Raw genomic sequence first — 24,292 nt, forward strand, 5'->3', positions numbered from 1 at the left:
GTTGCCTTTGTGGTTCGCTACGAAATTATCTATATCCTTACAGGATTTTCCTGGTAAGGACTTCGCTTAAAAAGTTTGTTACGACAATACCTACTCAGCTTCGGTATTTAACAAAGGTTGTTTGGCTTAAATTGGCATTATTGAGAGCTTCCTTAGGCTCGGGAATAATTTTATTATATTCCTTCATTAAATGAAGTAACTGGCAACTCACGATGAATGCAGCCAGGCAGCGAGCTAGACGGCCGGGCTGTCATTGTAAGCGTAAGGCCAATACAGTACCATCCAGGTCTCGGTCATTAGCAGTCGGTAGCATCTCTCTCTCCAACGGGATCGAATGGTTAACCGTATATTCCCCCTACAATCATGGACTTAGTCTCGAATGGAGGGGATAGTTAAGCTAACATAAATAAAATGTCTGCCTTTTGCTAAGAAGCTTTCAATAAGAAAGATATTATAACCTTTCAATGCTGTTTACCGTAGGGAACATTATTAAAGGATTCTAACACAGCAGAACATTATATTATATAATGTTCTCATGCTTACGAAAGCATGGCTTTTTAGAATACATGCTTAGTGAGAAGATGGATGTAGTAGAGAATTCACTTTAAGACTACGGTATGGTCAAGTCTTTCGAGAAACGCACACAACCTTTTTAGAATCAGATATTGCTCAAGAGAAGATGGATGAGTGGAATGGGAAACATTCTCTTCGTGGCAGAAATGGTTTCCCTGAATAGAATATACTACGTATATAAGAGTTTTTTCCTACTAAGAACGGAATTAACATGTGTAAGGATGTCGGGTACCATAAAGGCACAGATGTTCTGGCACATAACATAAAGAGTATTAGAAGAAAGCGCCGGTCTGAAGCGCCAACCTGGCGCAATGCGCCAGAAGCGCCAGCCTGGCGCAATGAGCCAAGAGCACCATCCAAGATATTTTCTCGTTTTAGCGAGTTATTAACATAAGAGTCCAGTAGCCTCTCAGACAGCACGCTCGGTAACGGCAAGATTCGTTCCTGATTTCGTTACCCATTTAATCACTTAGGCCAATTCCACGACTCTCTCATATCGCAAAGAGCATTGAGAATCTCTTTTTTCGCTCCTGTTCGCGTTAACAAAGAGAACCTATTTGGAAAAAGAGGTTCGATGCAAGATTTTGCATGTCCGTGAGAACCTTCTCGATCAACGATAATAACTGTTATCATATGTCTAACATTTATTGCAAAGAGTTGTGAGAACCTACGGAAAGTCTTCTTCATAGATCTCTTAGCAAGGTAGAAGACGAACAGGCTTCCTGTAGACTGCTTCCTTTTCCTTGAACCAAGAGAAGTAACAATATACACCATCTTTATTTTATAGAAAGGGGAATAAACTTTAGTTTTTTTTTTTTTCCCTAAATATAAATGCTTTACAGAATTTAAGATAAAGGGCGTCAAAGAAAGAGAGGATAATACTTTATGCCTCATTTTGGCCTTAGAGGTTGGATTCACAGAGGTCACGTTCTTCTCACAGCATGTTTTGGAAGTCTTTTCCAAGACAGTCTGAATATTCTATAAGCATCTATTACAAATGGACCTTAACAACCTCTCCACTCTGAGTCAGTCTTCGTGCAGACTGACCAGAAGTGGACATGAATGAGAGGATTTTTAAAGGTGAATGACAATAGTCATAGCCAGGACATAGAATTGCTACAGATCGTGTTTGATGGAAGAGGAAACTGTCCTCTTCCGATACCTCTGTGAACCACATATAGGTTTTTTCTTCCTTTTCAGAGGGAAGAATCAACTTTATATATATCTGCTATCAAAGAGCACAGTAAAAGGCTATGCTCTGTCTATACAAGGAGAATTAGAGATAGCAGAGGATTAAGATCTTCGAGATCTGATACGATACCTCAATACGACAAGAGTAGGATATCATGTACTTCGAATGGGATCTTTTGTGGCTTCAGATTCCGTGTTCCGACAAGATGGAACTGCTCCTCATCAAACTTCTTTGAGAAATTTTATGAGGGAATTCTTTGTTTTCTCTTGGCCCTTAACTACCAAGAAGACAGGTGAATTTTTTGTGCATTGGAATCGCGCATCAGATTTAATGGAGACTCGGCAATGGGTTCTTGCCAGCATAGTATGTCTGGCAAGAGAACTAAAACCCTCTATTCCTGATTCAACGATTTCAGATAGAAGTTTCGTTGCCCAGGCAGGGTACTTACATTTTCACCTTCCCTTGCCGGAGAGGCCAGAAGCTCAAAGTGGAAGAATTTCTTCCACCCTTCTCAACTCCTGATAAACCATTGTGGAGTTTTCAGGACTTTCGGACAATGTAGCGCCAACCAGGCGCCAAATGCCAAAAACAGGCGTAAAAAACGCCAGAGGCAGACAGTTTCAAGGAACACTGTCATTGTCTGATGAAGAGAAAGAGGGGGCCTCCAACCTAGCGCAGATGCGCTGGAGGCGAACAAGTCAGACAGATAAGAGTGTCTGATGTGGGCATCGCCAGACATCCTCGGGACTCTACCAAGCTCGAAGCTCCAGCAAGTGGAGAGGAGTCAGCCATGGGCCAGACGCCAAATAGTGCCAGTCTGGAGCCAGGCTCAGGCAAAAAGCGCCTTCCAGGAGCTAGGCGGCCAACCAAGTGTCAGGCAGGCGCGAGGCGCCAGCCAGGTTCGAGGCTCCAGCCAGGCTCGAGGCTCCAACCAGACTCGAGGCGCCACCCAGGCGCAAGCCAGGCTCTAGGCTTCATCCAGAAAAGATCCATTTCAAAGGAAGCCCTGGTCTTCTTTGAAATAAGTGTGATCGCTAAAAGCACTTCATAATGACTTGATGATTCCTTCAAACAGCTGAGAATTAAAAGCGCTTGAAGTGCGAGCTTTTATGAATTCTTGTTCGTTACATAACAATATGTCGTGAAGGACATATTAGCTGTAACTTAAGGGAGATGCAACTCTGTGTTGACTTCCCTTTGCACGAAGGAGGTCAAGTTGACCTACGAGAGATCCTTCTCTCTTGGTTTTACGTGTCTACGGATACGTTGCTGGGATAGGGAGCCGACACTGATCCTTGACTGAGTTAATTTTTATGTTAACATAGTGTTTATTTTTTTTTTTTTTTGGTTTGTTTGAAAGGAGTTTGGGGATAGCTCTTTTCAAACTAAGCACAAACCCTCGTGTTAGGATCAGGTGATCGGGATCGGTGTTGTGCTCCTTAATTATGCCCCTAGGCATAGGTGTATTGTCATGTAAGTGGATAAGACCCCATTGACAAATGACCATTAGATTCTGTCGAGTAAGTGGATAAGACCCCATTGACAGATCTACAAGAACTCTTAGCCATAGGTCACATCCTCGCTGAGGCTCTTGAGACGAAGCAGACACCTAGCAATAGCTAGGAAGTCAACCCTTCGTCTAAACACATAGGAACCAAGGTTTTATTTATCTATTACCTACAACGTATGTTGTTTACCTGTCTAATCAGTAATTAGCTGTCTCTTACCCACCACCAAAGGTGCCAATCAGCTAAGTATATATCTGACAGGGAAGTTGAATGTATGAAAATGATATTGTTATTGTACAATAAAGTTTCATACATACTTACCTGGCAGATATATACTTAGCTATAGACTCCGTCGTCCCCGATAGAAATTCGAATTTCGCGGCACACGCTACAGGTAGGTAGGTCAGGTGATCTACCGGCCTGCCGCTGGGTGGCAGGAATAGGAACTATTACCTTCTAAGGACAGATTTTTCTCTTCCACCTGTCTCCTGAGGGGAGGCTGGGTGGGCCATTCAATCGTATATATCTGCCAGGTAAGTATGTATGAAACTTTATTGTACAATAACAATATAATTTTAATAAATATAATTGAAAAGTGTCGTAACCTCGGAATGTTGAAAACCAGGGACTCCCTTTACTATTTTGTTTTAGTTGTTTCCATTTGTTAGGTGCACTTTGTTATTATCAATTTGGTAATTGCAAATTATTTTTATACATTCAACTTACCTGTCAGATATATACTTAGCTATTTGACTCCGTCGTCCGACAGAATTTCAAATTTCGCGCACACGCTACCAATAGGTCAGGTGATCTACCACTCTGCCACTGGGTGGCAGGAATAGGAACCATTCCCGTTTTCTATCAGATTTTCTCTGTCGGCACTACTGGCAACAACGTTGTTGGTTTCTCTGGCTGGATTTCGTTTTTTTGCATCACAATTGATCTTCGTTTTGGACCTTACTGGCATACGCTTTTGTGGACCGTTGTTTGGAATTGAATTGGATTTTTCTTCATGATGTCTGATTCTGGGAAGTGTTGTGAGAATGTGTGTGAATGAGGGTTGCAAGGTGAGGATGCCGAAAGCTTCGGTTGATCCTCACACTGTATGTAAAGTGTGTAGGAAGTATGAATGTTCTTTCGATAATACATGTCACGAATGTGAGAGTTTGAGTGCTGAAGGTTGGAAGTCTCTAACTTCTTACTTGAAGAAGTTAGAAAGAGACCGGTTGAGGAAGTCCTCTTCCAAAACCAGGCCTAGCTCTCTTTCTAGTGATGTGGTAAGTAATTTTGTACCCTCTTCTTCTATGATGAATGCTCCTTCTAATTTTTCAGTACCTTCACCGAATGCAGATCCTACGGATTCTGCTTCAGAAATTGCAAATCTTAAAGCAGCCATTAAGAAAATGGAGCTTAAAATGGCAGCTATAGAAGGTAAGATTAGTGAGTTTAATAGTGCTGTGGATAGTGATTTGAGTGTCTGATCGGCTCCACAACGCTCCCAGGCCTAGACCTCTTTCAAGCTCCCAAGCCCAGAGGAGAAGGAATGTCAAAAGCCGTATGGAGGTTGTGGAGAATCCCCACTAGTCAGACGTCTCCTCGGCAGATTCTGTAACACCTCAGACTGCCAGAGATCGCTACAGGAAAAGCGTTCTCCGTGAATGTTTCTCGTCATCGGAAAATTCGTCTCCCAAGAGAGGATAAAGATCTGCCGACCTTTCCCGTCCCCTGAAGAGGAGCTGGAAAGAAACTCGATTAAACTCGAGTCCTGAACAGTTTCCTGAGGATTTGCCATCAGAAAGTAAGAAAGCAAAAAGTCGATTGTGTTCTCCTACGGGGTCGTGGGAACCTGAGAAAGATCGTTCTCCTTCCCCTCCTTTAGACCCAAATACAGAAAGCACGAGAATCTTAATGAATATGCAGGAGTCGATTGCTTCTCTCGTCGGAGTCCTATCGAGAGATCCTCCCAGAAGAAAGGATTCTTGTCTTCCAGTGAAGAAATCTAGAACTCCGTTGTACGAGATTCCTCGGAAAGAAGTTTCTTCTTCAGATGATGATTCGTCAATCTCATCAGTCTTACATAGACCTGCGAAAATTCGGACTCAAGCGCCAACCAAGCGCGAAGCGCCAGCCAGGCGCAAAACGCCAACCAAGCGCGAGGCGCCAGCTGGAAGAGTTACTTCAGATGAGAATGAGGATTCTGTCAGCCGTAAGAAGGTTACCGAGACACTAGCTAAGCGCGAGACAATATTCAGGCGCGAAGTGACAAACAGACGTGAGGCGCCAGCCAGGAGTTTTGCGCCAGCCAGGAGTTTGGCGCCAGCCAGGCGCGAGGAGCCCATCAGACATGAAGCGCTAGATGAGCGCGAAGAGCTATCAAAGCAAAAAGAACCGGCCAGGCGTCCGATAAACGCTCAGAAATAGGATTAGAAGAAGCCACATCTAGGCGCGTGGCGTCAACCAGGCGCCAGGCGCCTGTCAGACACAATATGTCAACCAATAGTGATTCTTCTTTTGGGAGTATATGTCAACCAATAGTGATTCTTCTTTTGGGAGTAGATCTCCTTCCAAGGCTAACACTAGTCGAACTCCTGAGAAAGTTATTGGATCTTCAAAAGTGAGGGTTTCTACTTCCACTTCTTGGAAGAAATCAGTAGAAGGACAAGAGAAGACTTCTAGTCTGTTAGTATATCTCCTACCAGGAGTATTTCTCCCCGGGAAACAAGATTCCCGGATAGAGATTCTTCTAAAAGAACTCGTTCCCCTACTAATGTGGAATTGGAAGACATGCCGGAGGAAGAAATTTCAACCAATGAAGGCCTTTCTAATTATAAGGTGCTAGCTTCACTTCTCCTGCAAGAGTTTGGAGAATCATTAAGCCCTGCAGCTCCTCCTTCTCCTAGATCACTATTTTCGAGTACCAATACACCGAAGTCCTCTTCATTTTTAAAGAAGAAGCCAGCAATATCAATGAAGAAGGCTCTTCAGTCCTTGAATACATGGATGAGCTCTAAGAAAGAGGCTTTGAAGACGGTTTATTGCTCTCCCCCCTTGCAAACTGGGAGGTAGGAGAGGGATTTGGTACAGAACAGAGGAAGCTATGGGGCCTATGCTCCCTTCGTCTGCAGAAGCTGATTTCTCAAGCTTGGTTGAGGCTTCTAGAAGACATTCTCTTAGCTCGGCGAAAGCATATTGGAGCATGTGCAAGTTAGATCAGCCCCTTAAGGGACTTTTCCGTGTATTGGATTGGTCCCTTGGGGTGTTGGCTAAAAAGACAAAAGACACAGACTTTTTAGAGCCAGAAGTGTTGCATAGTGTCTTATCCTGTATGGATAAGGCAGTACAGGATGGTTCGGGAGAGCTGACATCTCTCTTCAGGTCAGGAATTGTAAAGAAGAGATCCCTGGTTGGATCTTTCCTGACAAAAGCGGTTTCTCCTTCCCAGAGGTCAGCCCTCTTGTACTCTCCGTTGTCGGATCATCTGTTCCCTTCTCAGTTGGTGAAGGACATCTCACGATCACTTTCTGAGAAGGCAACGCAGGATCTTTTGGTTCAATCTACCAAAAAGACGAGACCAGCAGTACCTATTACAAAGAAGGTGGCTCGTACGCTTATTGTGCCCTTTCGTGGAGGCGCCCCCTCTCGACCTCCAATGAAAAGAAAGCCTTCCGATAAGCGAGGAAGGTCCTCCTTCCGACCTTTTAAGAAGTCAAAGTAGCAACGAAGTCCTCCAAACATCTGTGGGTGCCAGACTCCTGAAGTTTGTAGGAGCCTGGGCCTCAAGGGAAGCCGACCCTTGGACTTTGTCTGTTCTGGAAAAGGGATACATCATACCCTTTCTAGACAGACCACCTTTGTCAACATCTCCGAAGGAATTGTCGGCGAAGTACAAGGACCCTGTTCTGAGGGAGACACTTCTTCAGATGGTTACAACGATGAGGAACAAGGAAGCAATAGAAGAAGTTCAGGATCCATACTCCCCGGGGTTTTACAACCGCCTTTTCTTAGTACCGAAAGCGTCGGGGGGATGGAGACCTGTCCTAGATGTGAGCATCCTGAACCAATACGTGGAGAAGAAGAAATTCTCCATGGAGACGTCTGCCTCGGTGCTTTCAGCCCTGCGTCCGGGAGACTGGATGGTCTCTCTGTATCTTCAGGATGCTTACTTTCATGTTCCTATTCACCCATCGTCGAGGAAGTATCTCAGATTTGTGACGCAAGGAAAGATCTACCAGTTCAGGGCCTTGTGCTTCGGCCTCTCCACGGCTCCTCAGGTATTTACGTACCTGATGAGGAATGTGGCCAGATGGTTGCATCTGGAAGGTGTAAGTTAACATCTCCCTGTATCTCGACGATTGGTTGATACGAGCCAAGTCGGAAAAGCCATGTTTGGAGGATCTTTAGACAACATTGGATTTGACGAAATCTCTAGGATTGCTCGTCAACCTCGAGAAATCGCAGATGATCCCCAGTCAGGACTTAGTCTATTTGGGGATCCGGATGGATTCTTGGGGTTTTTGGGCTTTTCCTTCCCAGGAAAGATTAGTTCGAGGAATGCAGAAAGTCACGAACTTCCTAAGAAAAGAACAAAGTTCAGCGAGGGAATGGTTAAGCCTTCTGGGGACTCTTTCCTCCCTAGAACAGTTCGTTTCCCTAGGAAGACTTCACCTACGCCCGCTTCAATTCTTCCTAAGGAGAACGTGGAATTGGAAAGAGGGACAACTTTCAGACACTTTCGCGATTCCCTTAGAAGTGAAGAATCACCTAAATTGGTGGCTGGACCCTCTGGAAAAGAGCGAGGGCATGTCTCTAGAGGTTCGGAACCCAGACCAAATCTTGTTCTCAGACGCGTCAGAGATGGGATGGGGAGCGACTAGGAGTAAGAGAAGTGTCAGGCCGATGGAAGAAGGATCAGGAAGCCGGGCATATAAACGCCAAGGAATTATATGCAATATTCCTGGCACTGAAGTTCTTCGAACCAGAGGTAAAAAATCAAGTGATACAAGTCAACGCAGACAATACCACGGCGTTGGCTTATATCAGAAAGCAGGGGGGACTCACTCGTTTTCCCTTTACGACATAACGAGGGATCTGCTATCGTGGGCAAAGGAAAGAAACATTACCCTCCTGACCAGATTCGTAAAAGGAGAGAAAAATGTGAGGGCAGACAGAGTCAGCAGGACAAACCAAGTTCTCCCCACAGAGTGGACTCTCCACGAACAAGTGTGTCAAAACCTGTGGTCCTTGTGGGGCAGACCACAGATAGATCTGTTCGCGACATTCCTATTCAGGAGGATAGAGAACTTCTGCTCCTCAGTGGAAGACCCGAGAGCGATAGCGGTGGATGCCATGCTGCTGAATTGGTCAGGCCAGATGCCTACGCCTTTCCCCCTTTCAAGCTGCTGGGAGTAGAAATGAAAAAGTTTGTAGCATCAAAAGGGACAAGACTAACCCTCATCGCCCCGTTTTGGCCCTCTCAAGATTGGTTCATAGAGGTACAGGAATGGACAGTGGACTTCCCCAGATCTCTTCCAAACAGAATAGATCTTCTCAAACAACCCCACTTCGAGAGGTACCATCAAAACCTCCCCGCTCTCGCTCTGACTGCCTTTCGACTATCGAAAGACTTGTCAGAGCGAGAGGCTTTTCAAGCAAAGCTTCAAAAGCAATCGCTAGAGCCCGAAGATCGTCAACTATTCGGGTCTATCAGTCGAAGTGGGATGTGTTCAGGAGGTGGTAGGAAGAATAAACTATCCTCCTCCGATACCTCTGTGACCAATGTGGCAGACTTTCTGATATTCCTTAGAGAGGAATCCAAGCTATCCGTTTCCACTATTAAGGGATACCGAAGCATGCTCTCTGCAGTATTTAGGAACAGGGGCTTAAATTTGGCAGAAGACAAGGATCTTCACGACCTAATAAGATCGTTCGAGACCTCTAAATCGATATCTTCTGTTACTCCAAGCTGGAACCTGGATGTCGTACTTAAATTCCTTTCATCGGAAAAGTTTGAGCCTCCCCACCTTGCCTCGTTTAGGGATTGGACGAGAAAATGTATTTTTCTTCTTTCTTTAGCAACAGCTAAAAGAACGAGTGAAATCCACGCCCTTGATTCTCGGGTGGGATTTAAGAAGGACGCAGCGATCTGTTTTTTCCAGACTCTATTTCTGGCCAAGAACGAGAATCCTTCAAAACCCTGGCCTAGGAGTTTTGAAGTGAAGAGTCTTTCAGACTTGGTGGGAGAGGAAGTGGAAAGAACTTCATGCCCTGTTAGAGCTCTTAAGTTCTATCTCAAAAAGAAGGAAGAACTAGGAGGATGTAAACAAAGTCTGTGGTGTGCGGTTCGGGATCCAAAGAGACCCATGTCCAAAAATGCCTTAGCATTTTTTGTCAGGAGTGTAATCCTGAGGCTCATGGCAAATGCACAGATGATTCTTTAAAAACTCTTCGGGTAAAGGCTCACGAGGTAAGAGCTGTGGCCACATCTTTAGCTTTCCATAAAAACATGGCTATGAAAGACATTACAAATGCGACTTACTGGAGATGCAATTCAGTATTCGCATCCCACTACCTTAAAGATGTCAGAGTTACCTACGAGAAGTGCTTCTCTCTAGGTCCTTTCGTATCAGCGGATACAGTGCTGGGGCTTGGAACACATACCGATCCTTAAAAAATTTATATATCTTGTCTTTGATTTATACGTAAACTTCCCTTTGGAGATGGGTTCTCGGTTTTCTACTGACAGGGGTGCTTGATGTCGCACAGGCGGCCGTTGCCTTTGTCAGTAAGGAACTGCGAATGTATCTTACAGGCGGGGTTGTACAAAATAGTTTTGTCTTATTTGTGTACGTAACCTCCCTTTTGAGACTGGTTCGGGGTTTTCTACTGGCAAGGGTGCTTGATGTCGCACAGGCGGCCGTTGCTTTTGTCAGTAAGGAACGACGAATGTGTCTTACAAGCTGGGTTGTACAAAAATTTTTTTTTTTATATACTTTTGTACTTTTATGTGATTTATATGTGTGTGATTTGAGTTATTGGTTGTTTGCAAGGGGTTCGGGGATAACTCCTTGCAATCTTAGAACTAACATGAGTGTTAGGTTAAGGTGATCGGGATCGGTATTGTGCTCCTTGAATAAGGTTCTTTTCAAGTAAGTGGATCAGCACCCTTTGACATAGTCCTTCCAGGATCTGCCAAGTAAGCGGATAAGACCCCTTTGGCAGACCTACAAGAACTCTTGGCCATAGATCAATATCTCGCTGAGGCTCTTGAGACTAAGCAGACTCCTGGACAGTATCAATGAAGTCTTCAGTCTAATCAGGTAGGAACCAAGGTTTTAATTGTGATATTACCTACAACGTATGTTGTGATTTCTGTTTAAATCAGTTATTAGCTGTCTTTTACCCTCCTCCAATGGTGTGAATCAGCTAAGTATATATCTGACAGGTAAGTAGAATGTATAAAAATGATATTGTTATGATACAATAAAGTTTTATACATACTTACCTGGCAGATATATACTTAGCTATTTGACTCCGTCGTCCGACAGAATTTTGAATTTCGCGCACAGGCTACCGATAGGTCAGGTGATCTACCGCTCTGCCGCTGGGTGGCAGGAATAGGAACCATTCCCGTTTTCTATCATATTTTCTCTCTCTACCATCTGTCTCCTGAGGGGAGGATGGGTGGGCAATTAATTGTATATATCTGCCAGGTAAGTATGTATAAAACTTTATTGTATCATAACAATATCATTTTTAATATTGATGTCAGCCGCTTGTTATATAAGGATTAAAATGTTTTGCATAAAGCTTATACTATTCCATATCTGCATTATTGTTTGATGCTCAGTGCCTTTATATATTGGAAGTGCTGTGATACTCTGAATGTATGTTATCTGGAATTGACCTCGGTTAAGCCCCAGCTTCACTAGAGAACTGCCGATCACCTGCAACAAGTCATTTGTAATTGTACAATTGTTGCACGATGGTGAGATTGTCTACTATTATTGATGAATATCCACGACTATTGCACAATCACTGACAAAGATTATTAGTGCGGGGGCCAATGGTCCAAATTTCATATTTCATTCCAGCTACTTTGTGTAAAGGTACCACCATTATTATTTGATAGACTAGCTCCGAAGTGCACCAAGTATTATTATTTGATAGACTAACTCTTAAGTGCACCAAGTGTGTTAGGTTAGAAAAATATTGACTTTTGTAAAGAATAATGCTTTTATTGATTTCTCCAGGCAATTTTGACTTTTCATGATTATGTCTGTTGTTCCAACTCACATATAAATACAATTAATACCAAAATGGCTCAGAGTAGGCATACTATAAGATTAGTTAACTCAAAACCTTTGGTTTAAACTTTGCTTTGACTTATAGGGGTTTAAAATTAAAAGTTTGTTGAAAAAGTTTTTAAAAATTTTAACTATTAGACATAACGTGCTATATTTAATTCAATTATCATTATCCCATTTTTTCCTGCTTGACTTGTTAAAAAACATTAATGAATAAATCTATTTGCGGGCAGTTCAAAGAACATAATATATATACTCTTACTCCCTATTTCATCCAATCTAAGCATCATCCATAAAAATTTTTTAGTTTTGGTTTTCTTGCTTGAGCTAAAAAGGTAACCTGATCAAGAACATTGTTTTTTCATTATCACCAAGCTGAAATAAGAACGTTTATATGTATGTCTTCAATTTGTAATCACCATCATTGCATGTTACAAATACAATCACATAGTCATTATTAGGGAAATTTAAACACAAAAAACAAAATAGTGAAACATACTCCTATGAAAAATTATATTTTTCAAGCAATACAGTGAAATATGAATTAGATAAATATCAAAATACTTATGTTTAATAAGTCACAACAAAGCTGCAAAATACATTTTAAGCTATCAGCATGTCAGTCATAAAAAAATTGGAAACTAAGTTTTGCTGAGCTTGCATAAGCTAAAGAGCACTAAGTCAAGAATGTTGTTTCTTCATTATCACCAGTCTAAAATTAGAACATTTATATGCATGTCTATAATTTGATGTCACCATTATTGCATATTACTAATAAAATCACATTATCATTCATAGACAAATTTAAACATTAAAAACAAGAGAATAAAACATACTCATATGAAAAACTACATTTTTCAAGAGATAAATATCAAAATACTCATGATTAATATGTCGCAAAAAATATGGCAAAATACATTTTAACCTATCAGTGTTCTGCTGCCTCTCTAGATAGATTATCATAACCAGCATGCTCAGGAGTTGCTTTCAAGTCAGCTCTGATGTTACTTGTTACATGATGTAAAGAATGTAAGAAACTGTCCATTGGCTCTATAGTAGCATTGTCAGTCATTTTTGTATCCAGAAGTATTTCATCTTGAGATGCAAAGAGATCTGTTTCATCACCAACCTGTGAATACAAGAAACTGAGGAGTTGAAGCAACAGCAGGGAAAATACAAGCATGTTATTAATACATAATTAATGGAAAAACAGTAAAATATCTACGGTCTGCAAAAAAGTAAAAAAAAACATACTGTATATCTATGGGCAAGCATATTTGTTACCACTAGGCCGTCTAATATTGTCTACATGTAAATGGTGTATTAGAAATTAAGCTCAAAATATTCAACAGAAATAAACAAACCAAGTAGTATTAAGTCACTTGAAATATACTAGGAAAAAAAAAATAATGAAGTCAGAAATCCACTGATTACTTTCAAAAGCCCATTTGAATCTTAGAACCTGAAAAATAATCAAAATAAAAGTAATTTGATAAATACTATACTGATGATAAGTGAATGTAAGGAGTTTGCACCATAGATTTTATAAAACAAATAAATTAAAAAATCATCTGTGAAGTTTTACAATAAGAGGAGCAAGTGAGTCCTTTGCCCTCTAAACTATGTAGATTTTTCAATAGAATCGGTTTGAAAAATATGTGCTCAGTTCTTTCATTTATCTGCAATGTTGTTTTTTTCAACCGCAGAAGTACTTTAAGTAGGTATTCTTGAATCCCAAATTGTGAAGCCTTACACACAGATAGAAGTTTACTACCAGTATGGTGTGATGTGCGAAGGTTCCCTCTGATATTCTATGGAGTTTCAGCTTCACACAAGTTGGCTGGAACCAACTCTGAATCTAGGCTACTTTTCCTATCTTGGCACCTGGACTTTATCAGCGACTAGTGGAGATATATATAGGGATCTTTTTAAGATTGTGGTATGTTTTTGCGATCACTGATGATCTGAAAAAGACCAATAGTGTTGGGGTATAAATAAGGACTTGTGAGATAGCTTCATTTTGATGGAAGCATTTGAAGTGCCTGCATCCAAGAGTGGCTGTGGCACTCACCCAAAGGAGATTATTTAGACAGCAGGTCTGGGTCCTCTTCACTGTCTTTGTCCTGAGATGGTTCATTTTCTTGCATTTCAATTTGCTGTTGAAAGTTGACCTTCCTTGTCTGTCTCAGGGTCAGAACCTTCTTTACCTTGCTCCAGTTCCGCCTTTCCTTTCCCTTTCATCAACTTATAGGGAGGCATCTCGACCAACTTCTAAAATGAGCAGACCAGTATATGAAGAATGGGCTTTGGTGAGCAAGGTTAAATAGCCATGTGGTCATGTTGGAATGCCAGTTTGGTGCCAATTTTATAGTGCCCTCGTTTTTGCTGTAAATTGTTTTGGTGCTTATGCTTTTAGCATCCAACGATTTGGCACCGTCAATAATACCTAGATAATGCTTATCACCCAAACTATTTTTCTTAAACCTTTAAAGCCAGTAGTACCTTGTTAATGCTTATTACCAAAACTACCTTTCTTATATGTGTTTCTCTTTAACTTGAGAAACATTTTAAAGCATATATTAAAAGTATAGGAACTGCCTCATTAGTACTCAGCCCCTAATTATGTAGTGCAATGTACAAGTTGAATTTTACTTCACTGATTCTCTTGAAAACTTTAAAAGTAGTTGAGATGGATCCATCTGCAGAAATAGAAAGACAAACCACTGTGTAACTACTTTGAAGATAATTATGTAGGACAACCAATGAGAATAGGCAATTGTAGGCGGCCCGCTCATTTTTCTTCAGAGATGGGGAATCAATTACAATCAAACAGTCACTGAAGAGGATGAACTAACAATCACGCAACAGCAGCACATTGAAAAATGTATGCGGAATTAGGACTTCACTACCCTGTTGTATGGAAATTTATTCATGAACTGAGAAAAATTTAAGCGAATCGAGATACATATTATGATCAGTTGGTTGCTGGCCATGCTCTTAAATAAAAACTTTTTGAGTATGTGAGAGCTGATGAGCACATTTTGATAATATGCGCCATTTTGATGAAAGGGAACCATTAGAATATTTGCGTGGTTTAGTCCACAATTACTAAATACATTAATTATGATTTTCTTTTCCTTTTACATAAATGTTTTAGGACAGAATATAGGTTTTGCATTTGTATTCTAGTTTAATTTAATCCATATAATTTTTGCACCAAACCTAGGTGGACCAAAAGCACGAGCATCATAAAAAATAGTGCCCAAAGATTGGGTCCATAAAGATGACACAAAAAACCATTCAACCTGGTCGCGTGGTCTTGTCTGGTCATAGGTAGTGTTAACCTGGTCTCTGGTGATCATGCGACAGGTTGCCAGCAGTTGTGTGATGATCACAAGACTTCTAAAAGACCAAATGTAGATTAGATCAGCAGCGACCAGTGACAGATGATTAGAGACCTTCGTTCAATGATTTCACATTTACTGATCCTTTGAAGACCACTAGCGACCATTTTGATTGCAGGAAGGTTTTTGTGCAAGCTCGAAATTCCCTCTATGACTGAAATTGGTCGCACGACCTGAAAAGAATACCAGACCCCCCTGCGAATTGTTGAAACCCCAATCTCAGTAGGAAAAGAAGACCGTAGGTTAAGAGACACCACATTTTATTTGCGAAGCGTTTTGTTGTTTCTTCATAACATTTTCAAGCCTAATAGTCGTTACAAGATTATGTAATTATTGGCTGAAAAAGCTGAGTAAAAGTAGCAAAAATAAGATAAAGGTTAAAATCTTTAAAATAAATTGCAACAGCATACTAAAAAACAAAATAGACAAGATCTTTAAAACAAATTACAACAGTATATATACTAAAAACAAATTGGTGGGAAAGGCAGAGATGGAAAGTTTACACTATAAATGAATGATTGAATGATAAGGGATAAGATGAATTGTCAAGGTTAAGATCTGGTTTCCTTAAAAACATTTGTTGAACCCCCTATAAAAACACTTAAAACCCTATTGTGTTGAGTAAAACTCAAGAAAAACCCAATAAAAATGTTTTATACCAGGTTTTTTAAATAGTTTTATCACAAAAAGTGCATTTTATGATGAAATTGATTGAAAAAAAAAGGGAATTTGATGGTATTTCTCATAGAAAAACATTGCGAATACGTGAATTTTCCAGGAATAATGGGGTACATGTTCCTGAGAGAAATCCACAAATACGTGAGTCCATGAATCCGGAGTCCGCAAATATGGGGGGTTCTCTGTACATCAACCCTGCTATTCGTAGTCTCTCAATTTGTGGACTCATCTATTCGCTAGTTTCTCTATGGAACATATATGCACACATTTTTCATAAAAAATTTGTCTTTGTGGTATTTTTTACAGGGAAATATTCACTAATTACAAATTACAGTCACCTCTCAATTAACACGAGGGTTACGTTCCTGGAGAGCTCGTGTTAATTAAAAACACGTTATTTAAACATATTTTTCCCATAAGAAATAACAATAATAAGGGGGTTATGTTCCTGGACTTGGGGAACTCCATACTTTTTTGCTAAGTACAACCGAATTGGATAACAGCAATATCCATTTGCTTGTATTTTAACCATCGTACGGTGGTAAATAATTACCGTAGTTATGTTATAAACGACGTTATGTAGAAAAGGACAGATACAGATATATTTTTATGTAATAATTTTAGTATTTGCTATAGATCAAAGATCATCAAGAAAATATGCTGTTAAATTTTAACCAAGTTATAGCTAAAGCTGAGAAAGCTGTTCAAGCTGCTGATGACTATTATCGTGCATCGGCAACAAGGATAAAACTCCAGTAAAGTTATGACATCAAACACAACCGTAGATAAAATAAAGAGAAAATAATTTAAATCAAAACTACTTGGCTACAAACAACAAATTTTACTGTTGTTTTCACGCCATTAAAAGATGAATAATGTAAAGCTCGTATTACGATGCAATCAAGTGAAAATAGCGAATGGAATCACATCTTTTTTTTTTACGCAATAAACAGGCTCCCAATGCAATTTGTTAGCGAAAAAATTATTTAGTTCACAACAAGACTTATTCAAGTCATATTTCGACTTAAAAATTTGTCGTATAATGAAAATGACCTTAGGCTCATATAAATAAAGTATCTAGTTATTCGTGTATGCTAACTAGAAGCAAGAAAATTTGCACAAAATTGAGTTAAATACAGCTAAATAAACTTATGTTCCCCATCAGTTGATTTCCAAACCAAAATATTGGCTGCTTTGTTATTATTTTATAATACGTACAATAATATGAAAATACATATATTATTAGACACAGTTAAGTAATGTATATAACTTTTTAAAAGATTTTTGGAAAAGATGGATATTGTTATGTTTGTAATTAAACGTAGCCATCAGCAGCCTGACATCGCTCAATTATGCCGATGTTAGAACGAAGCTGATTCTTGTTTCATGTCCTAATTTTTTATTTTTATTCTTTTTGTACTTAATTATCATAGTCTGAATGTATTGAACCTCCAGAATTGGCTTATATTAATAATTACTGTACTGTATTCGTATGTATATGATATACCATAGTATATGGTAGGCTAACTTGTTAGTGTTATTCAATTTCTCTTTTTACTGAATTATTATAAGCATTGAACCTAGAGAATTAACTGAAATTAATAATTACTATACCGTATCCTATCGTAAGTTGGAGAATACCTGTACATTAAGTAGGTCAGACAAAAAAGAAAAATAACAATATCTTTCGCACTATTAATAAATAGTCTTTCGCTTTATTAATACATACAGTGCACTGTGCTATGTCTTTATGTCGACAGCCGTCGTTTGCAGTGCTGATGTGCGGATGGTTTGAAATCAAAGCTCGGGCGCCAATTCGCTTTAAATAGAACTTTTCGCGTTTTTTAAAAATTTTAAAATATCTTCTAGCTAGCGTTAAATCGAAAATAAGTTAATTAAACACGCGTTAATTGAGATGTTACTGTACTGTATTTTCATATCATTTTCATGACTAAAACACTTTTTGTGATGAAACTATAATAATATTCAGGCATAAGCATTTTTAGAAGTTTTTTTGTGTTCGAACTATCAAAATAGGCAGTTTTAAGCATTTTTAGAGGGGTTTTAAATACTCACGGGGGGTTGTGGTACATATCCCCCATGAATAACGGGGCCGACTATATTCTCCTTTCTGTAGCCCCTGGATGTCTATTACATAACCTTCTTGTTTGGTGGAATCCTGGCTTCCATAGTATTTATCTCAGTTACAGTAGTCTTTGCAGAGGCAACAATGTATTTCTTGTGCCACTCATGGAATGCTTTCTTGTGAGTACCCAAAAAGTGTTGCTCTATTTTTTACATTGTGGTCACTATTCTACATATTATGATTCCTTTTTTCCAAGTGTATATGACATGCTCCAATAAAATTTGACTACTGTGTGTGTGTGTGTGTGTGTGTGTGTGTGTGTGTGTGAGAGGAGAGAGAGAGAGAGAGAGAGAGAGAGAGAGAGAGAGAGAGAGAGAGAGAGAGAGAGAGATTCATCACTGTTTGCACAGGGAGATCTATAGTACATACATAATAAGCAGAATGCCAAACAATTTGTCTTTGTTGGCTTTAGGTTTTCTCATGCTTGCCTGTCTTGCTAGTAATGTGGTAGTACATGCGGAGTGCAGTGCACTATGAAAAAGTTTTCCAAAATTGCCAATGTGCAGCCATCCCAACAATTTCACTCAGGGTCTATTGAATTGCCTACATGATTTCTCACACTTGGGTTGTATTATTGCTTTACAGTCTGTGGTGGATTACATTTGTGACATGTAGCATGTTGTGCAAAAGTCTCTTCTGTAATATGCAGCATGCCAAAACTACGGGTACATCAATGTTATCGTAATTTCACATGCTTATATACCTCACCTGTAACAGGTAGCCTGCAGTGTGTCGGCAACAAAACTAGTTTTGTATCAGGAATGTTGAGTGTAACATCTCTCTTCAATTCAGATGCTCACTGTTGGTGAAGATTACAGTGTGTGTGGTCAGTGAAAACCTTGTACACCTACTGCATTCTTTGTAAATAGTGCACATCGGGTTAAACACAGCGATTCATGTTATCACTGGGCTCCCACTTGCTTACCTAACTCGCCCATAAAAGATTTACAGTGGAAATTGTCCAGGATTGATCAAAAGAAATCCCAAGTTGGGAAGTTGCTGTGACAAGAGTGGTGGAAAGCAGTTATTTGGTCATGAATACTGCAAGACCTAGGGCTGCAGAATTATGCTCAGAAGACCTGAAAAACTGAGGACAGCCATGGTGATGGCAGTGGAAGAACAGACTGGAATTGCATACGATCAGTGGATGTAGTGCAGTGATTCTACAGCTTATGATAGTAGAAGAACAACTGTGAATTCTCGCATGGGGGAAGGTTAGCACTGTAGTGTACCTCATGTTCAGTAGACATTATACTAAGGTTGCTTGTGGTGTCCTTTCAGCTCCTAGCTGTGACTAGTTTTTAATCTTTACCTCTGTTCCAACTTACTTTCCTCCATCTTGCTGTCTAACTTCTCCAATTCCCTCTTGTCACTGTCTTAAATGCTAAATGGCTTTATTGCCAAATCATCATAAATCAATCAATGACAGAACTGAGGGCAGCTGAGTTCACAGCAACTGTGAATACCTGGGCGCAAGCTTGAATGGAAATGGCTGCAGGCAACATAAGCTGAGGGTTGTAGAAAACGTTCAGGACCACCAACCAGACCACTGCTGCTTACTTCTTGGCATTTCAAACATCAAAGGCTGTGGCCAGCCTGATAGAATAATGTGTAGGTCTTTTGACATTTGCTATTTTGGAAAAGCACCAATCACAGTTATGATGTCAAAGAAAATTATTGTAAACAAATGAGACTTCAGAAGCAGAAGCAAAAATGGTCCTTCCAAAATCCAAAAAAATTTTTAAAAAGAAGCAAAAATACATTAGGCAAATAAGTGAGTTGAAAAACATTTAACAAAAATCCCTGAATAATTAGCTTCAACCACTACAAAAATGTGATGAAGTGGCATTAAGATTCAACAGATTTTTTATATATAACACTATTATTTATCAGGAGATAGTCTTTTAAGTGTATTTGTACAGTAGCTTTCAACTTGTCAGTATCCTGATGATCCTGCAGTAGAGTAAATGTTACATAGCAGTTGTTTTGAGAAAATTAATCACCACTCAACTAGGGGCATAATGAGTTTTATTGGTTTGTCCAGTAATATTCCAGAAATAAGGTCTTTCAAATTATATTTTCAGTCTTTTGAGTTTCCAAATGTGCTACCTTATCTCTTCTTACACTATAGAAACTATTAAAATACTCTCTTTCCAGGTTTAGAGAAGATTGATTACATTGGCTATTTAACAATATTTGATCGCCTATATGAGATTTCAAAGGATAAAAAGACAACCCAATACCGGGAATACCTTCATGTTCTCTTGGACTACTTATATTCGTATGTTGAAAGAGTGAAGCCCCTCCTTGATCTTGGTGAAGAACTTGATGCTGTCAATAAAGACTTCAATGAGCAGTGGGAGGCAGGAAGGTATGTGCTGTGAACTAAGCTAGAATTACTGTGGCTGTAATTTCATTGTCTTATTTAATTGTTGGGGGAAAAAAATGTCTTTTTCATAATTTTTAAAATTTTTTTGCACATTCCATAAATATTACATTATTTTAACCTGTTATATTTTTCTGTTTTGGTCTTTTATTTTTTATTCATTGTTTTATTAAGAAAATGTTGCTTTGATATTTTAAATAAATATCAAAAGAAAAAAGTAGCACTTGCCTTTAGCCTAAATTCTATATTCCATTTGTTGTAAAAAAAAAAAAAAAGAGCAAATTTAGTATTGTAATGTGAATACTGTAAATACATTTTTGTACATGAACTTTCCTGTCAGACATATACTTAGCTTACGTCTCTGACGTCACGACAGAATTCAAAAACTCGCGGCTAACGCGACAGGTAGGTCAGGTGATCTACCTTACCCGCCGCTGGGAGGCGGGTGTAAGAACCATCATACCTTTCTTGCCAGATTTTTTCTGTCGTCGGTGTCGACCACACCTGTTGTCGGTACCTCTTGACAGTTGGATTCTTTTCTCGTTTTCGCCCTGGATTGTTTCTACGGACTTTTGGTGAAGTACCCGATCTTTTGGCCTGGCATTCGCGATTTGTGGACAGTTTTGGACTTTTCTTTGGATTTTTCTTTGGATTTTTCTTGGATTCATGATGTCTGATGTTGATACTAAGAAAACTGCTATGTTTAGAGTTTGTTGTATGACTGAGTGTAAGGTGAGGCTACCGAAAGCTGCGGTAGGACCCTCACACGGTATGTTTTGAAGTGTAGAGGGAATGAATGCACCTTTAATAACCCTTGTAATGAATGTGAAAAGCTGAATGAGGATGAATGGAAGTCTTTGTCTTCCTACTTGAGGAAGCTTGAAAAGGATAAAGTTAGGAAAGCTTCTTCCAGGAGCAGTAGTAGATCTCGTATTAGCGAGTTGGATGTAGATAATCCTATTTTAGAAGTAGCTCCTTTGTCAGTTTTTCAGCTCCTGCTCCCTGCACCGAAGCCGAAGATGCGCCTTCGGAAGTGGCCTCAATGAAAGCCACCACCATTCGCAGTATGGAGAGGAAAATCAAACAACTAGAAGGTAAGAGTGATTCCAATAGTGATTTGTGCAGTGAACCCAGTGCAGTGGAGGGTGCGTCTGATCGGCTCCCTAATGCTTCCAGGCCTAGACCTCTTCCAGACTCCCAGTCCCAGTGGAGGAGGAAAGTCGAAAGCCGCAGGAAGGTTAGGGAGCATCCCCAACGGTCAGGCGTCCCTCGGTAGCTCCTGTTGATCGTTCCCAGGCTACCTTGGATCGCTCCAAGAGAGAAATTTTGCGCCAGTGCTTCTCGTCGTCGCCTTCGCCTTCTCCTAAAAGAGGATGGAGCTCTTCGGAAGCCTCGCGCCCTTCGAAGAGAGCCTGGAACGCTCCCTGCGCCCGCCCTTCCAGCCCTGAAGTTTTTTCGGAGAGCCTGAGGTGGAAGCGAAGAAGCGTAAGAGATCTCAGGAGTATCGTTCCCCGAGCGGAGATCGCGCCTCGTCTCCTGTTCACGAGTTTGTGAATTCTCCTGCAAGGGTATTGGCTAACCTTCAGGCGCAGATTTCGGCTCTGGCTGGCCTCTCTTTGCGTGTCTTCTCGTCGTAGGAAGGACGTCTCGCTTCCTGTAAAGAAGTCCAGGCTCCCCTCTCCTGACTCTCGCTATTCGACGGAAGCGGCGCGCTCACCTGTGCGTTCGGATTCTCGCAGGAGGCTTTCTGCTTCGGACAAGATCGCATCTGCGTCTAAGCGACATTCGCCTGACAGACAAGTTTCTCCTTCGGACAAGGAGCAAACTGCGCGTAGGAGATCCTCACCCTACAGACGCTCTTCTCGAGACAGGATCGCTCCCCTTGACAGGCGCCAAGAGCCTAGTAGGCACTACTCACCTCGTAGCCGCTCCTCGTCTCGCCTCCACTCTCCGGTTGACAAGCACCCTAAATCGGACAGGCGCCCTTCGCTGGACAGGCGTCAAGAGCTTGTTAGGCGCGTTTCGCCTGGCAGGCGCTCTTCTCCCGACTTTTACTCGCCTCGAGTCAGGCGCCGAGAGCCTAGCAGGCGCTTCTCCCCTGGTAGGCGCTCACCTAGTAGGCGCTCGTCGCCAGAGATTCTCTCGCCTCGGTTCAGGCGCCAAGAGCCTGGTAGGCGCTTTTCGTATGGCAGGCGCCGTTCGCCTGGTAGCCGCTCTCCTTTGGATAGGCGCCAAGAGCCTGATAGAAGTTCTTCTTCAAACAGGCGCTCTGCACCTGACTGCCGCCTGACTCCTATTAGGCTTCAAGAATCTGGGAAACGCACTCCTCCAGACAAGAAGGATGTTGCAAGTAGACACTTGCCTGAAGCATTGTCTCCAAGACGTATACGTCTAACTTCCTCTAGAGACTACTTTAAGAATAGTCGCGCCTCTAAGGATCAGGAGGGCTCTTCAGCTCAGGAGGAACAGGACCCCTCAGAAGAAGAAGGACCAAAAGACGCCTCAGTTTCCTCCTATAAGAAACTAACAGAGTTACTCCTGCAAGAGTTTGGAGATATCCTTTCTCCTGTGGCTCCCCCTTCTCCTCTTTCGTTATTCTCCACTTCGAAGACGTCGAAGGTTTCGTCTTGTGTAAGGATGAACCTACTGTTTCCATGAAGAAGGCGCTGAGAGGTTTTGGGGAATGGCTCCTTTCTAAGGAAGAGAAAGGGAAGACGGTTTTTTGTTATTTCCCTCCGTCTAAACTGACGGCAGATTGGGATTCTGGTACGAATCCGGGAGAACCTTTAGGCCTCGCTCTCCCTTCGTCTGCGGACTCGGACTTCTCTTCATTAGTGGATTCTGCTCGTCGTTCCGCCCTCTTGTCCGCCAAGACTACGTGGGGAATGAACGAACTTGACCACTTACTGAAGGGAATGTTCCGAGTCCTGGAAGTTTTCAACTTCCTTGATTGGTCTTTAGGTGTTCTGGCTAATAAGACCAAGACCCCAGATGCTCTGTCTCCTGAAGATCTTAACTGTGTACTCACTTGCATGGATAAAGCAGTGAGAGACGGATCGAGTGAAGTCTCCTCACTGTTTGGAGCTGGAGTGCTTAAGAAACGGTCGGTCTACTGTTCGTTTCTCACGAAGGCAGTGTCTCATGCGCAAAGGGCCTCGCTCTTGTATGCTCAACTATCTCCGCTTCTGTTCCCCAAGAAAATTATCCAAGATGTCTCGAGTGCCCTTTCAGCTAAGGCTACTCAGGACATGTTAGCCCAGGCGGCCAGGAAACCTCGCTCTGTCTTCCAACCCAAGACCAAGAAAGAGACTCCTCTGAGACAGGAGCCCTTTCGAGGAGGACCCGCTGTCAGAGGTTCTGCAACCAGAGGGACTAGACCTTTTAAGAGAGGTAAAACCTTCTCTAAGTCAGTCAGAGGGAAGAAATAGCGGTCAGGACTCCAGACATCAGTGGGTGCCAGACTACTGAAATTTGCCGACGTCTGGGCCCACAAAGGGGCAGACAATTGGTCCCTATCGATTGTCAGCAAAGGATACCTCATTCCCTTCTCGTCAAGACCACCATTGACGACAACTCCAAGGGAGTTGGTAGCCAAGTATACAAGGACCCCATCATGAATCAAGCCCTTTCTCTAGCAATAGATCTCATGCTAGAGAAGGAGGCTATAGAACTAGTGAAAGATCCCCGCTCTGCGGGCTTTTACAACAGACTTTTCTAGTTCCGAAGAACTCAGGAGGATGGAGACCGGTGTTGGATGTAAGCGCCCTGAACGTCTTTGTGGAAAAGAGGAAGTTCGCCATGGAGACAACTTCCTCAGTGTTAGCGGCTCTTCGTCCAGGGGACTGGATGGTGTCTCTAGACCTTCAGGACGCTTACTTTCATGTGCCGATCCATCCTTCTTCACGGAAGTATCTACGATTCATGATGGGAGGAAACATCTTCCAATTCAAGGCCTTGTGCTTCGGCCTATCAACTGCACCCCAAGTTTTCACGGGGTTAATGAAAAACGTGGCGCAGTGGCTACATTTGGAGGGAGTGAGGGTGTCGCTTTATCTCGACGACTGGCTAATCAGAGCAGAGTCTCAAGAAGATGTCTGGAGGA

General features: G+C 41.4%; 2 protein-coding genes across 8 annotated transcripts in view; one reads left to right on the top strand and one right to left on the bottom strand.

Annotated features, from left to right (window-relative positions):
- The window catches only part of LOC135219186 (splicing factor 3A subunit 3-like), a 102,713-nt gene that overhangs the window by 54,139 nt on the left and 24,282 nt on the right, over positions 1 to 24,292 (top strand). Inside the window, exon 4 of the mRNA XM_064255737.1 lies at positions 19,962 to 20,175. Within this exon, the coding sequence (XP_064111807.1) occupies positions 19,962 to 20,175 (214 nt within the window). The remainder of the gene's footprint in view (positions 1 to 19,961; positions 20,176 to 24,292) is intronic.
- Positions 12,059 to 24,292, bottom strand: part of LOC135219184 (signal transducer and activator of transcription 5B-like) — a 225,397-nt gene continuing 213,163 nt past the window's right edge. For all 7 annotated transcript variants that reach the window (XM_064255728.1, XM_064255730.1, XM_064255727.1 and 4 more), the window contains exon 18: positions 12,059 to 12,705. In XM_064255728.1, coding sequence (XP_064111798.1) covers positions 12,505 to 12,705 — 201 coding nt within the window. In that variant the 3' untranslated portion in view covers positions 12,059 to 12,504. The remainder of the gene's footprint in view (positions 12,706 to 24,292) is intronic.

Source organism: Macrobrachium nipponense, chromosome 1, assembly GCF_015104395.2.
Source record: "Macrobrachium nipponense isolate FS-2020 chromosome 1, ASM1510439v2, whole genome shotgun sequence".
NCBI lineage: Eukaryota > Metazoa > Arthropoda > Malacostraca > Decapoda > Palaemonidae > Macrobrachium > Macrobrachium nipponense.